Genomic DNA, 16,224 nt, shown 5'->3' with positions numbered 1-16,224 from the left:
AAAGAAAGGAATGCTTGAGTAGCTAGGGTTTTGTTTAGAGCTTTGAAGATTTTCAAGGGTGAGCCTATTTTAATTTTTCTTTTTCCCTTGGAATTACATAAGGAGTCACTGTTTCAGAATAAAGTGCGAGTGTGAATAAGATATTCCAAATTTTATATCAAGTTAAGCTTGATTTTTGAAGCAATATCATATTTTATCTGATCTGCATGTTTTTGGTAACTTAGTGTCAAATCTGTGTAAATGTTTTACATGGAGATGTGCTAACAAAGAAACCGAGAGCCATAAACCTAGCCTATTTCAATTCTATTGAAAAATGAATTTTATTTGTCTTAAAACCTCAGTGCATGGTCCCTGTATGTTCAACCGGGAATTATAGTTAGTGAAAGTGTGCACAATCACTATTCTTTTCTCCGAACAGCTTCTCTCTAGAAGTGGAATGATGAAATCGTCAAATTAGAAGTGTGTTCTATGGCAATATGGTTCCAAATAGGCACCTACGTCAGGGTTGGTCTTTCTGAAATCTACGATGTATCTAATCATAGCTAATCTCTTTATTCCATGAAAAGGGATTTGAAGGTGACTCGAAAGTTCGAAACACAGAATTCAAGAATCAGAAGTTCACAGTTGAATCCAGATACATTCTCAAAAATGTTTATCCTTGAAAATCTCAAGTCACATTAATCTTAAGACGTGTAAAATACAATGCCAAAATTTGTTGGTTTTGCCGATTCCTTTCACATACAAACCCCAAGTAAGAAAATTGTCCATTGTTTACATGGTGTAAATGGTCAGCCTCCATATAAACGATTCCTTTCAAAGCTATTTTGGAACTGAACATTATGCTGACCAGTGAGGACGATCGCACCACACACTAAGTCAAACAAAAATCATCATTTCAGGGGTCGTGATTGGGGTTAAAGCTTATTCATATGGCGATAGAATCAAGTTACTAGTCCTCCACACCATACCAAAAAAGATTTGAACTGGGTATAAACTGTGTCTGATTTATCTGCACAGCAATTGAATCTAGATTACTATGTATCTCCTCATTTTGTGGATGTGCCATGTCTCCCACAACAAATGTGTGTATCTTGTTCTTAATCTCAATCCAGCTGTATCCAGGTTTCTTCTTAATGCCCCTCTCTTGCATCATACTCCTTATTTTGGCAGCATCATCCCACCTGCCCACTGCTGCATAGATATTTGCCAATACCACATAAGTTGATGCATCATGCTCTTTCATCTCAAGAAGGCACTCTGCAGCATGTTTGCCTAAATCCATATTTCCATGTACTCTGCAAGCACCAAGAAAGTTGCTCCATATTGAAGCATCAGCTTCAACTGGCATTCTATTAATAAAGTCATGTGCTTCCTGAAGGCAACCAGCACGGCCAAGAAGGTCAACAAGGCAGGAATAATGTTCTTTTCTTGGAGTAATTCCATATTCTTTACTCATAATATCAAAATAGTGGAGTCCTTCATCCACTAGACCAGAATGGCTGCAAGCTGAAAGAACACCTACAAAGGTGATCGCATTTGGCTTTAGGCCAGCCTGTAACATTTGCTGAAAAAGTTGAAGTGCTTCCATTCCTCGTCCATGCTGAGCTAATCCTCCGATCATTGAAGTCCATGAAACCACATCTCGTTCACGCAATTTTCCAAATATCTTGTACGCATTTTCTAAATCTCCACACTTGGAGTACATGTCAACAAGGGCGCTCCCTACAACCACATCGCCTTGTCCACGTTGAGAGTTTCCTGCAACCATGATAGGCTGCAAGACAGAATTTTGGCTATTTATTTCATCAATTGCTATGTGTGCATCCGTCATACTACCACATTTGGTGTACATGTCAATAAGTGCGCTCCCTGCAGTAATATTTGATTCAAAGCCACTTACTATTAAGTGAGTATGAACTTGTTTGCCTTGTTCCAAAGCTGCTAAATTGGCACATGCACTAAGAGCACTGGCAACGGTGAACTGATCCGATTTTACACCCCTCCGTAGCATTTCTCCAAAATATTGAAGGGCGACTTTATTCCACCCATGCTGAGCACACCCAACAATTATAATAGTCCATGTGATTGTGTCTCGTTCAAAAAGCACGTCAAACACTTTGCATGCATCTGCCATAATCTTGCATTTGGCATACATATCGACAAGAGCACTTCCCACAATGATATCAGCTTCATACCCAGTTTTAATGATGTAATTATGTATCTGCTTCCCCTTTTCTACATCAAATACACTACCGCATGCCCTTAAAACACTACCAAATGTAAAATGGTCTGGCTCTAGGTTTTCCTGTTGCATTTGGTAAAAGAGATTCAAAGCCTTGTCACCACATCCATTTTGAGAATACCCTGCAACCATAGCATTCCATGAGACAATATTCGGTTTAGTCCTACCAGAGTCAAACTCCATTGCCTCATAGGGATGTCTGCTGTCACATATTGCAGTTGGCTCCCTCTTAGACACCAAACTTTGGTTTGACAGTTTACTAAACAATTTCTGCGCGTTTTCTAAATTTGTACATTTGGCATACATATCAACAAGGGCAGTAACTCCAGTGATGTCTGACTCAAGCCCAGTTAGAATAATGTGTCCATGAATCTGCTTTCCATGTTCCAATGCAGCTAGACTTGTACAAGCCCTTAACACACTGGAAAAGGTAAATTTGTCTGGTTTCATGCCCATCTCTTGCATTTGAACATAAAACTTCAATGCCTCATCTTCGAACCCATTCTGTGCCAAGCCCGCAATCATTGTATTCAACGAGAACATGTCAAGTTCAGGCATCTGAGAAAACAATTTCATTGCCTCCCCGACATTTCCCTTCTGGCAATATCCCACTATCATAGAATTCCATGAGACCACATTCCGTTCAGACATTTTGTCAAACACCTGGCGTGCATCCCAAATCGAACCACATTTCGCATACATATCAACCAGCGCATTCATAACAACCACATCTAATTCAAATCCAGTTCTAAGAATCAGATCATGGACATATCTTCCACGGTCCAGAGCCTTTTGACCAAGACTGGCACAAGCCTTAATGATACTAGAATAAGTATAATGATTTGGTTCAATGCCTTCATGTTGCATTTGCTCGAAAATGTTCAGGGCTTCGCCTGCTTTCCTACCTTGACTATATGCATTGATCATTGAGGTCCAGGAGATGATGCTTCGTTGAGGCATTTTGTCAAACACTCTGCGCGCATCCTTTAAATCTCCACATTTTGCATACATATTGAGAACATTATTCCATAGGAATGTATCAGGCCTCCATCCAACTTTGATGATGTGTGTATGCACATACTTACCTTGTTTTAAGCCTTTGATCTTTCCACATGCCTGCAACAGAGATGCAAAAACAGCGGTATTGACTTCTGCAGACTCCTGCCGCGAAATGGCTATGGCTTCCTTTAGTTTTCCTTCTCTACATAATGCTATTATATTAATGGCACTGAATCTTCCTTCTTGTTGTGACTTCAATACTTGTGTAGCATTGATATGAATCCTTCTCTTGCTTGAGACCGTGAACTGCATTTGTATATGTTTTTGTTGCACAGTTGAGTGATGTTTGGGACATGGTTTTCAGTGGACTATTTTTGAATGATTTTGATCACGCAATAAAATAGCAGGGTTATTTCCACAATTGCAGTGTGGATGTTACTGAGCACACTGTAATCTGAACATATAACAGCGTTGCAGGGTTAAACATTAAGCCGAACAACAAAATATTTTGGTTTCCGATTGTAGCCTTTCAATTTTGCAGTTTCCAGCAACGTAACAGTACTAACCACTGAAAATTGCATAATCATACCGTTTTCCTTCTGTTTTGCCACTTACTATTGTGATTTTTTTTTTTTTTTGGTTTTGTTTTATGTATAAAAATATAAAATTACAGATATTAAAAAACAATTGGGTTGATATGCAACCACAATATAAAAATTAGTCTAGTAATAGCAGAAAGGGGAAGAGGAGGATTCTAATCATCTTGTTTATCTCACATGCAAGCGTTCATGAAAGAGTTTCAACACTCGTCATCTTTATCACTATCATTTTCATTATGAGTTGAAAAACTTGTCGAAGTCGGTCGAGGAAACTTGTTGGAATCAAACCAGTTAGAAGTTCCACTAAAAGGTAACCCAAGAACTTGTGAGAGGTAGAGAAGCAAACATTGTTGAATAGGCTGCAACAAACTCTGGTGTCCGCAGTTGAGGGAGAACCCTGTGTTTGAACAACATGATCACTGCGAGCAAAAAGACTTTGACCTTATTGATGACTGTGAGGAAGCAAGCGACTTGAAGAAGAGGAGCGAGACGAGGGCACTCTCACTATAGCACTAGCACATGGGGCATTCTCCTAGTGGTCAAGCAGAACCTACAAATGAGCCACTTCAAAGGAAACTTTGTTGGATTGCACTTGGATTTGTAATAGCATATTAGAACAAATAGCGGCATTAGAAAAAAGCAAAACATGTTGATTGGGAAAGCAATACGCAAAAATTGTTAAAAAAATTATTTTTCCTAATGTTGAAGAGAATCTTCACCCTCAAAGCATGTCATATCTCTTGAGCTTGTGGGAATATGAGGCCAGTCTCCAAGAGAGCCATATCCATTGCATTCTTATTGATGTTGTAGTGAGTGCAAATTTTTTTGTTGTCTATTAAATTGAGTGATGTCATATAGTAAACAAAATAATTTTAAAGACAACAATATAATTTTATTAAGGTTAATTTTTTCATATCAATTTATCCTATCATTTCAAATAGAAAATGACTAGTATAATGCATATAATAGTACTCATATGATTCAAGTTATTAATAGAGTTGAAATTTGATTCAATTGGTTAAATGCATTAATATATAATTTATAAAGACAAAATGATTTGTGTATTAACTATTCTCAATATGAACCAATAAAAAGAAAGATAAATGACATTTTTATAATTATTTAAGATAGAAAATTAAATATAGACTATAAAATTGTTGCTTATTTTTTAAATTCTATATACTCATTGACTAAATTTTTTTTTTAAAAATTGAATGAAACGATTAAAATATTATTATAATGTATATAATAGTGCTCATGTCATTCAAGCTATTAATAGAGTTGACATTTGATTCAAAGTATTAAATGTATTTAACATGTAATTTACAAAATAAATAAAATGTTTTTTTCATTGTTCTCAAAATGAACCAATAGAAAGAAATAAAAATGATATTTTTACACTTATTTAAAATAGTAAAGCAAATATTGCCTATAAGATTGTTGCTCAAAATTTTTAGTTCTATATGTTCATCATTTAAACTAATAAATAACAATAAGAAATAATAGTGATGTATAATTCTTTTTTTTTTAATTTTTACTTAGAATGGATATATAATAATTTTAAATATGTACTTATTTTTAAACATTAATTATGATTCTTAATTTTATTTTTTATCTTCAAATACATTTGCAATCACAAAAATGATGTAGATTATTTACACACTTCTAGAATTGATTTCTTTGTTTTCAATATTCAAATCTTAATTTGGGGTCAACTTCAACTATCCTTGTGATCATTGTGCATCAACTCAAGACACAAAAGCATTTGATTTGAACCTTGGTGTTGTATTAAAAGAACTAACCCTTGCTCATTTTAGGCATCGTGTAGATCTATATTATATGCTTTAGCTCATCCTAGAGCTTTCATTTTACTACTTACAGACAATTAAGAGCATCTTATCAAAATATTACTTTCACACAAGCATTTAGAGAATCTTGCATGTTTAACAATGTTGTCCTTCATCCTTTATTTGTTTGTTGAAACAATATCCTTATGTAGCTTGACATAAGAGAGTAATTATCCATATCATATGTAAACTAGAAAGCATGAGACCCAATTTTTTATGTGACAAATTAAGGACTTCACAGTGCAATAGTAATGATATTTTGATAGTTTATAAAGATCATATCCACTAGCACATACAAAATCACCAAGCTAGATCAAATTTGTAGTTATAAGGTTGAATTCAAAATCAAAGATTTGATCCAAAGTGACAAACAAAGCATTCACTATTTCCAAGTCATTCATCTAACTGTCATTATACTTCTATATACTTGGTGAAGCATCATCTAACGTCTATCATATTTGTAGCTAATTAATTTTATTATTTTATTCAACTTCTATATCATTGAATGATCTTTTTAGAAAGTAACTCATCAGTAAATTTATCATTTCCAACTCTTTTATCAAAAATTAATTCTTGTTTTGAATGTATTTATTTATGTACTTGGATAAGTACCTGAAAAAAAAAGACAATTCATGCCATGAGCTAATACAACTAGTCATAGTAGTATAATGAGATAGTTTTTTATATAATGCTTAATAATGCTCATAAAAATTATATTGAGAATCATATAGAACAACAAGAATATAATCTTGATGCATACGTCCTTAATAAATAGCTTTCCTTTAAAATATAATTACTTTTTGACGCATTCACTCATGTTGAATCTCCTCAATAATTAGCCACTACTTTACAAAATATATTATTGGATTCCCTTTATAGTATGGGTATTCTTCATAATATTGGTTAATTTAATTAATTTTTATAATGATGTACATCATCTCAGCCAACCTTTATCCTCTTCTAATTCTTCCTCCTCTCATCCCATAGTTACCATTTTCATGGTCTCTACCACCCATATTATCACCTTTCCTCTTCCATTCTTCCCTCTAGCTTCACCATCAACTTTCCCTCCATAAGTACTTCACTTTCCTTTCATCATTCTCATGTGATTGTTAGCGCCATCTCCTACACATGTTTCTCATAAAACTCTTCTACCTATGATCATTTTGTTAGTGTGAAAAAGAAGTTAAATTACTAATTTAGTTAGCTTTTAACTTATCTAGGAGAGTCCTATTCACACTACTCTTAAGCTCACTTTTTGTCTCACCTCATGTGGATTCACCATGTATCCCTACATTTTTCTATAGAGTCATACATGTTCTTCACTTTTGGAGGGGTAGGCATAGTTTTAATCCTACCTTCTCACCTCCTCATCGTTGCCTTTATATGCAAGAATCTTATATATATATATATATATATATATATATATATATATATTCATTGCCTTTATATGCAAGAATCATATATATATATTGATGCTCTGCAAAAAGGATTAGAAAATCTGTTTGATGGCAACACACACAAGAGCACAAGAAACAAACGTTAGTGTTAGCAACAAAAGATTATCCTAAACAGGCATATCAAGAGAGATATTAAGCATGAAATAGAAAGCATATAAACATAGAATAAAATAGCTAATCAAGATGCTCATAGTTGCTCCTCCCTTGTTCCTCTCCTCTCCAAGTCCCAAATGAGCGTAGCTCTCAGCTTTTAGCACTAGCCATGGATGCCATATGGAGATTCAAGATGGTTGAATATGATAAGCAAATACTATGCAAGAGTAGATAGTGATGCTATGAAAAAGCTCTATGCTAATGCTAGTATAACAACAATACTCTAATGCTTTCTTTTGCTTGAGGAGAAGGGTTCTATTTATAGAAGAAATGGGGAAATGAAGGGTTAAGATTGAATGGTTTAATCAAGGGCCAAGTTTGAAAGTTGGGGATCCATGTGCACAATTGGCACCAATAAAATGGTGACAAGTGTCAACATAGGATTGGGTTGAGAGAAGAGGTTGGAGGCATTAAAGGCCTGAGAAGACCTCATGGTTATCTAGAGGCTAAGGGTCAAGTCCAAATTAAGATTACCCACTGGATTAAGAGTTAATCCAAGGATAAACCTTTGTGCAAATGTTTAAGAGATAATCATGGTCAAAGCATTAATGGCCTAATGAGACCTTTGGGTTGGGTAGAGGTTGAGTCAAAACAAATGTTTTAACCATGTGGGAGGGTTTGAGGTAACCATTAATGGTTATTGGAGACTTTGGGGATTAAGTGGTTGAAGGTTGAAAGCCTTCAATGGTTATCAAAGACTTTGAGCCATTTAGTGGTTGAAGGTTGAAAGCCTTTAATGGTTATCAAAGACTTTGAAGGTTTGAGAAGTGACTTCCCTTTTGCTTAGGAATGTGACAAAGTTTAGAGAAGGGGTTAGGTTATTTAGAAGTGATTAGAAAATTCTAGAAGGGGTTTAGGCATGCAAGTGGATTTTGTAGGAAAATGCAAGTGGGAGAAATTTTGGTATTTTCAATTAAAATAAAATCATTTATTTCAATTAAATGGTGTAATTTGCATTTGGATAAATATTCAAATAAATATTAATTTATTTAAATGAGAAAAATGAAGATAAAGCATTAAAATGCTTGAAGACTTTGAGGGAAACCATTAAAGGCTTGAAGACTTTAAGGAAAACCATTAAAGTCTTAAGAAGACTTTAAGGGAAGCCATTAAGTTTGAAGACTTTAAAGCCATCAAGTTTGAAGACTTTAAGGGAAACCATTAAAGGCTTAAGAAGACTATAGAAGGAAGCCATCAAGTTTGAAGACTTTAAAGCCATCAAGTTTGAATACTTTAAGGGAAACCATTAAAGGTTTCAAGTGGGTGAGGATAAATAGGATTTTAAATAAATAATTTATTTAAAATAGTTGGTGCAACTTGCTTTTGTAGGAAAATGCAAGTGGGTAGAGGATAAAAGTGATTTAAATAAATGTTAATTTATTTAAATGTGAGAGGTGGGATTTTGGGGGATTTAAATAAATATTAATTTATTTAAATGTGAGAGAAGATTTAATTAAATAAATATGATTTATTTATTTAATTAATGGTCTGAATTTGGTTAAGTGAATTAAATCAAATAAATTGAATAATTTATTTAATTAATAGGAGAAGAGGGTTAAGATGAATTAATTAAATATATTAATTTAATTAATTATTAATTGATGGTTAAATAATCAAATAAATATTAAATATTCATTTAATTAAGTGGACAGATTTATGTGACTATATATATATATATATATAGTAGGAAAATGGAATACATAAAAGCAATACTAAATTAGCTCAACCACAAAAACTAGATTGCAATGAAATTGATCCTATTACACGCAATGAAGCTATGAAGACACAATGCTAATCAAATTGCAATCAATAGAAGCAAAGCATCTCCTTCATATCTCTCTATTATCCTCCTTTCTCCTCCAAATAGCGGATTTGTGGATCTCACCTACAAGTGCAAATGTAAGTAAAAGAAAGATATGCAAGTGAAATTGACAGCGTAAGGATACTCGAAATGTGGTTATCGAAAATGAGCAATGGGAGCTCAATTTATAGAAAAATTAGGATTGATTGGATGGCTAGGATTGATTTGAGACTAAAAATAATTAACAAATGAAATTGAGTGCACAACAAAGCTGCCATTCGGGAAAGGATGAAGATAGAAGAAAGCAAATGAAAAGATATTATGAGAATAAATAATAAAATCTTTAATTATCTTCTCATAAATACCAAATTAGCAAGTTGAAAATATGAGGAAAATTTTAATATTTAAAAATGATTAAATATCTTCATTTGAAAAGATATATAGAAGAATTAAAATAAATAAAATATCCTCTTATAAGATAATTAATAAATAAGATTTATTAATTATCTCTTCACAAAAAAAGTAAATTTTTTAAGATGCATACCTCATTTTTTAATTTAAAAATGAAGATTAATGATATATTGCCAAAAAGATTGATTTTTGAAAATCAAGGAAATATACTAGTTTCCAAATTCAAAAATTAGGAGGATTTATGAGAAGATTTAATAATTAAAAATTATTAAATATCTCCATATAAGAGAATAAAATGGAAAAAAAAAATGAAGAAAAACAAGGAAATAAAGATGAATTAATAATTTTTTTTTATTAATTCTTTATTTTTAAGGAAGATAAATATGATAAACTAATAAAAATGATTTATTAATTTAATGCTCATATTTATGAATTAGTTAATTAAATAAAATGAATTTATTTAATTAATGGAGAAAGGAGAAAAATAAATAAGTTATTTAATTTATTTATTTAGGACTTAGAAGAATTGTTAGTAAAAGTGGGTTTAATTAATTAATTAAACCTAAGAGGCACTATGCACATGATATGTTAAAAATAGGATACACAGGTTGTAAGAACCCACCATAATTAACTCAACAAAATTGACCATTCTTTTTTTTTTGAGTGCTTAATTTAATCATTGTGTTTGATTCAATCGCATACTCTGGGCATCCATCCATTTGGATTAGGCATTCATCCATCCGGGATGAGCATCTAACCATACAGGTTAGGCATCTGTCCATATGGGACATAAGATTCCATCTATCCAATACGGGATAGGCATCTACCCATACGGGGTAGGCATCTATCCAATTAGGATAGGAGGTGCTCTGGCCAGAGACTTAGACTCATCGGAACCATTCGGGCCCTGAGCCACTCACTAAGTACTACACTCTTCTAACAGAAGTGCACCGAGGTCACCGTCCTTAGGAGTAAATAAATAACATAATTCAAGCTTGAATTCCGCCTCAGAATTTGGCTTAAAGCCTCGAGAAGTCAAGCGAATCCATAAGGGATTCCTTCCGAGTGCGTTGAATTACTTTTTCCATTTTATTATGCTTATCTTTCAAATTAGGATTCTACTCAACCCTTCTCTTACCAAGCCTAGACCCCACCCACGAACGCTTGAGTACTAGGGACAACTCCGTCCTAAGACTACCTACATACCCGTTTCGGCACGGGATCAAGGCGTAAAGTATGTAGTTCTATTTTCTACTCTATGGTTTGATGTAAACTGATTAGTGGGTACGCAACCCTTTCTAGGGTCAATGTCCCAGACAGTTTCTTTGCGGTTGTTACCCATGATGGTAGCGCTTAAACAAAGGCTCAAGATGGCCTATTGTTTGTGGCTTAAAACAACTACATCCTAACACCTATCATAAGCGTCACCCTTGACCAAATTGTCAATCACCAATATCTCTTCAAGATTAAATCAATTTCATAAAAGCATTTTACTTAATCAACCCTAAAAGGCGTTTACTATGGTTTAACTCAACAGATGAAAGATCATTTCAGAATTATCTTATTAAATTATCGATCCAAGGGGGATTACCCGCCCCTTGGATTTTAACTTCCAAGTGTCCCTTATTACTCCCTGACGATTTATAGGGACGATGCCACAGACGTCGTTGTTGTAGCTTTATTAGGCGTTAAGTGCAGTAGTTCAACATGATGACATTACCCGTAAGTGTGACCCAAAGGCATTGTATATACCGAACGCTACTAGGTTTTGGTTTCCATCTTCCTTTATTTAGTTTTCTATCTAAGAGCTATGAAAACATCATACTTGAAAATAATTACTAATTGAACGTGTATAATTTAATAAATTTAAATAACTACTTGATGAATCACGTAGAATAAAAACCATAACTAAATTATTTATTATTCACAACTTGAAATATAGCTTGCGTAACAATGACCATTATGAAACTTGCATATTAATAATTACACGTGTAACTTGCATGGAGATGAAAACGTCAATAAATATAACTAAGGTATAAGTAATTTGCATGATATAAGAATAGTGTAACTTGCGTGCATGATTAAGCAATGCATGATTCCTATGGTCATAGGTTCCAAAAATAACGATTAATTTAGACAGTAGATTCAAATCATGATAATGTGCAATAATTGCTTTCAATGAGTCCAAATACCAACTAAGTAACCCAACGAATTTTAAGTAGTTTTCCAATTATAAAATTTAATACAATTTTAATTTACAAATTTGAAAATTGCAAAAGGGAATTTAATTATTATTATAAATTTTCCTAAGGGCAATTATACAATTTAATTTACAATAGAAAAAATCTAAAAATAAATACTTTTCGAAAATTACCTAAAATCTTTTTATTAAACAAAAAAAGGTATAACAATGGTCGAATATATAGTGGTATATTTTTTTTAAAAAAAATAAAGAAAGGGGAGTACGTGGGAGTGGGACCCACGGGTCCCATCACCACTGCGGGTCTGCGGAAGCAGGCCCGCAGTGGTGAGGGGACCCTGTGGTCCCCTCCACTACCCTGCGGCCACTGCCGTGACAGTGACCGCAGGGGAAGTGGAGGGTACCACTTCCCCCGATGGTTACAATAACCGCCACCACTACCCCGCACGTCGCCCGATACCCAAAATAATTTTCGAGAATATCTTGCTAAAATATAATCCCTTTGCAACATTTAATACATTTTATCATTTGAAATAAATTATATATATATATATATATATATATATATATATATATATATATATATATATATATATATATATATATATATATATATATATATATATATAAACAAAAAGAGTATTTATTTATGAAAATAAGAACATGAATAAAATAGAAAATCAAACAATTGTTTTAGATTGATTTTACAGTAAACAGGAGGTTAATATTTCTAGTATTCACAGGGGAATAGAGAGTTTATTTCCAGTATTCACAGGGAGATAGTTTATTTCCAGTATTCACAGGAAGATTGTTTATTTCTAGTATTCACAGGAAGATTGTTTATTTCCCGTATTCACAAGGAGCTAGTTTATTTCCAATATTCATAGGAAGATTGTTTATTTCCAGTATTCACGGGGAGCTAGTTTATTTCCAGTATTCACAGGAAGATTGTATTCAACTAATATTCACAGGGAGATTTATTTAACTAATAATCATAGAGAGATTTATCTAAAGAATGAGATTCAGATTTCCATTCGAAGAACAAGAGAAATGAATTAGAGGGAAGAAATAAAGATTAAGATTCAAATCACACAAGGAAGAGTTTTAATCTCAGAAAAAGAGATTTGAAAATAAAGGAAATATGATTTTTTTTTGCACAGATCTGCAATCTTTGGAAAAACAAAAAGCAAGATTATACGCATATTTCTTAAATAAAATAAATAATAGAGTTGTATTTTATTCCTAAATAAGAAGAAGAGATTTATTTATACATTCACAAAGAGAGAGATTTTTTTATTTTTTATATTCAATATCATCTCTAGTTTTCAAGAGAAAACAAAAAAGCAAAAATCTGATTTTCTACCTTTTAAATAGATTAAATAAAATATGCAAGAGAAGTCTGCATTTGTATTTAAAAAGAGAAAGAATTATATCACTACATTTCTTTAAAGAAAACAAAATAGATTTTCTTCCTATCTAGCAATAAAAAAAATGATTTCTTTCAGAAAACTATATTCAACTAAAGAATCTAGAAACTGTATATATATTTTTGATAAATACAAATTCCTCATATGACAAAAGGATAGAACCTGGTTTACTAAAGCTTGATGTTGAATCCTCTAGCTATTCTTTGATCCTTCCTTGCAACTTGAGAGAGATCCTTCAAACAACAACTTAAAAATCCTGCAACTAAAATGAGACTACCAAAGAAAAACTTGGGAATTTTCCTTCAAAACATAATCAACTCCCTTCTTTGAAACTTGCATATCATTTTATAAGAAAAATCCCTTCCCTCCACTATCTAGAAAAATTTAATTAAAAAGGAGATTCTTTTCCAATATTGGACTCATGCAAATTGATTAAACTTAGTGGGGGAGTTACATGCAAAGTGGTGGAGATTCCTCTAGAAGCTTCTTATTCTTCCTACAACATGTGCCATAATTGGGAGTGGAAGATAAATAAATAAATAAAAATAATTATATTCTCCAAGTGTGTGTGTGTGTGTGTGTGTGTATTCATTTTATTCTTTTATAACATTTATTCAATCATTTAAGTAGCTTAACCACAAATATAATAGAATTGTATTTAAATCAAAAAGTGATAAAGGAGGGTTGTGACATCCTTCCCCCCTTAATTTGTGCATCATCCCAATGCACTTATTGAACATGTCCAAAAAAATCTATAGTTCATGATTAAAACAAAAAGGGAAACAACTGTTGCATTTCCTTAGTATCTTCCCACGTGGCATTCTTTTCATCATACTGGTTCCATTGCACTTTGCATTGATCAACCTCTTTGTTGCGCAATTGGCACTGGCGCCTCTCCAAGATTTTGAATGGCTCTATCATCATTCCTCCCATTTCCTGGACCTGTAAAGCATCCCAATTCAAAATATGTTTCTCATCAGGTACATACTTTTTAAGAAGAGATACATGGAAGACATCATGGATTAATCCTTTCTAATATTTCAAAGGGTCCAACATAACGAGGTGCAAGCTTGGTCTTTTTCCCAAACCTTATGGAACTCTTGTGTGGCCTAAATCTTAGGAAGACTTTCTCTCCCACCTCAAACTCCCTTGGTGTCCTATTCTTGTCCGCATAACTTTTTTGCCTATCTGAGGCTTCCTTCAATCTCTGCCTAATTTCCTTAGTTTTCCTTTCCATCTCTTTTCCTTTCCATCTCTTTCAACATCTCTGGTCCAACAATTACTCTATCTTCAAGACTATCCCAACTCAAAGGTGTTTGACATGGCCTACCATATAATGCTTCGAAAGGTGCCATTCCCAAAGATGTTTGATATGTATTATTGTAAGCAAATTCTACCAGAGGTAGGTACTCTTCCCATTTCTTCCGTTGGTCCATGCAGTACATGCGAAGTAGGTCTTCCATAATCTGATTTGTCCTTTCTGTCTGACCGTTGGTTTCAGGATGGTATGCAGTGCTAAAATTTAGTTGAGTTCCCAGAGTTGATTGAAGGGTGGTCCAAAACCTTGAAGTGAATCTAGCATCTCTATTTGATATGATTTTCTCTGGTATTCCATGCAACCTAAATATTTCCTTAACAAAATGCCTAGCCAAGGTAGGTGCATCATCCGTTAGGTTCCCTAGTATAAAGTGTGCCACTTGAGTGAATTTGTCAATTACCACCATTATTGTATCATGCATAGAAGGTGACATGGGCAACCCTTGCACAAAATCTATGCTAATAACTTGCCACTTATGTTGAGGTACATCATGTAACTGTAACAATCCAGCTGGATGTCTATGTTCCGCCTTTACTCTTTGACATTCCAAACATTTAGCCACATATTTGACTATGTCATTCTTCATTCCTTGCCAAAAGTATAACTTCTTTAGGTCTACATAAAGTTTGTTAACTCCCGGGTGCCCTGAATAAGGGGCATTGTGAGCCTCCGACAAGACTACTTCCCTTAAGTATCTTGAATTAGGAATATAGATTCTATTATTGTATCTGAGCAACCCATCCTCATCCAATGTATACCCTTCAACCTTAGGATCAGTTGGAGCGTGTTCTAAAGTCAATTTGACTTTCTCATACCATGGGTCATGTTCCTGCTCATCCATTACTTGTCTTTTGAAAGAAGTTTTGAATGTTGCTATAGTCATCAAGTGTCTCCTCCTACTTAAAGCATCTGCCACCCTTTTTTCCTTCCCCTTAATATATTTAATTTCAAAATCATATTTACTTAGAAACTCTAACCACCTTCTTTGTCTAGCATTTAAGTGGGGTTGGGTAATGATGTACTTTAGTCCTTGGTTATCTGACTTCAACTCAAAGGGCTTCCCTAGTAAGAAGTGTCTCCATTTTTGTAGGGCATGCACAATCGCTGCTAACTCTAAGTTGTGGGGTGCATAATTGACTTCATGAGTCTTTAGCTTTCTAGATTCGTAAGCTACTACCCCTTCATCTTGGACAAGAACTCCTCCTAGACCTTCAATAGAAGAATCGATTACGACTGTGAAGTGTCCATTCGGATCTGGTACTTTTAGAATGGGTGCTGAGGTTAGTTTTCCCTTCAAGATTTGGAATGCCTTATCACTTTGTTCTGTCCACACAAACCTTTTACCCTTCCTTTGTAATGAGGTGATGGGGTTTGCTATCTTAGAGAATCCTTCCACAAACCTCCTATAGTAACCTGCTAGCCCCATAAAGCTTCTTACCTCTAAAACGTTTTTAGGGATCGACCATTCTACTATTGCCTTTGTCTTATCTGGATCAACTGCTATTCCTTCCTTTGATATTATATGCCCAAGGTAGTGAATCTTTTCCTCGAAGAAGGCACATTTTGACAATTTCCCATGTAACTTATGTTCTCTCAACCTTTGTAAAACAATTTGTAGGTGTACTAAATGCTCCTCCTCATTCCTAGAGTAAATCAATATGTCATCCAGAAATACCAAAACAAATTTATCCAAGTAGTCATGGAGTACACTATTCATTAGGTTCATAAATGCAGTTGGGGTGTTGGTTACACCAAAAGGAACTACTG

The 16,224-nt window shown here is 33.7% G+C and overlaps 1 protein-coding gene across 1 annotated transcript; it reads right to left on the bottom strand.

Moving 5' to 3' along the window:
• Nucleotides 1-637: 637 nt before the first annotated feature.
• Nucleotides 638-3,801, bottom strand: LOC131033552 (pentatricopeptide repeat-containing protein At2g13600). The gene has a single exon (XM_059221820.1). The coding sequence runs from the start codon at nt 3,551-3,553 to the stop codon at nt 950-952; it is 2,604 nt and encodes an 867-aa protein (XP_059077803.1). The 5' UTR covers nt 3,554-3,801; the 3' UTR covers nt 638-949.
• Between the last annotated feature and the right edge of the window lie 12,423 nt (nt 3,802-16,224).

This window comes from Cryptomeria japonica, chromosome 5 (assembly GCF_030272615.1).
Source record: "Cryptomeria japonica chromosome 5, Sugi_1.0, whole genome shotgun sequence".
In the NCBI taxonomy this organism is placed as follows: Eukaryota; Viridiplantae; Streptophyta; class Pinopsida; order Cupressales; family Cupressaceae; genus Cryptomeria; species Cryptomeria japonica.
This window is presented reverse-complemented; position numbering and strand designations above follow the sequence as displayed.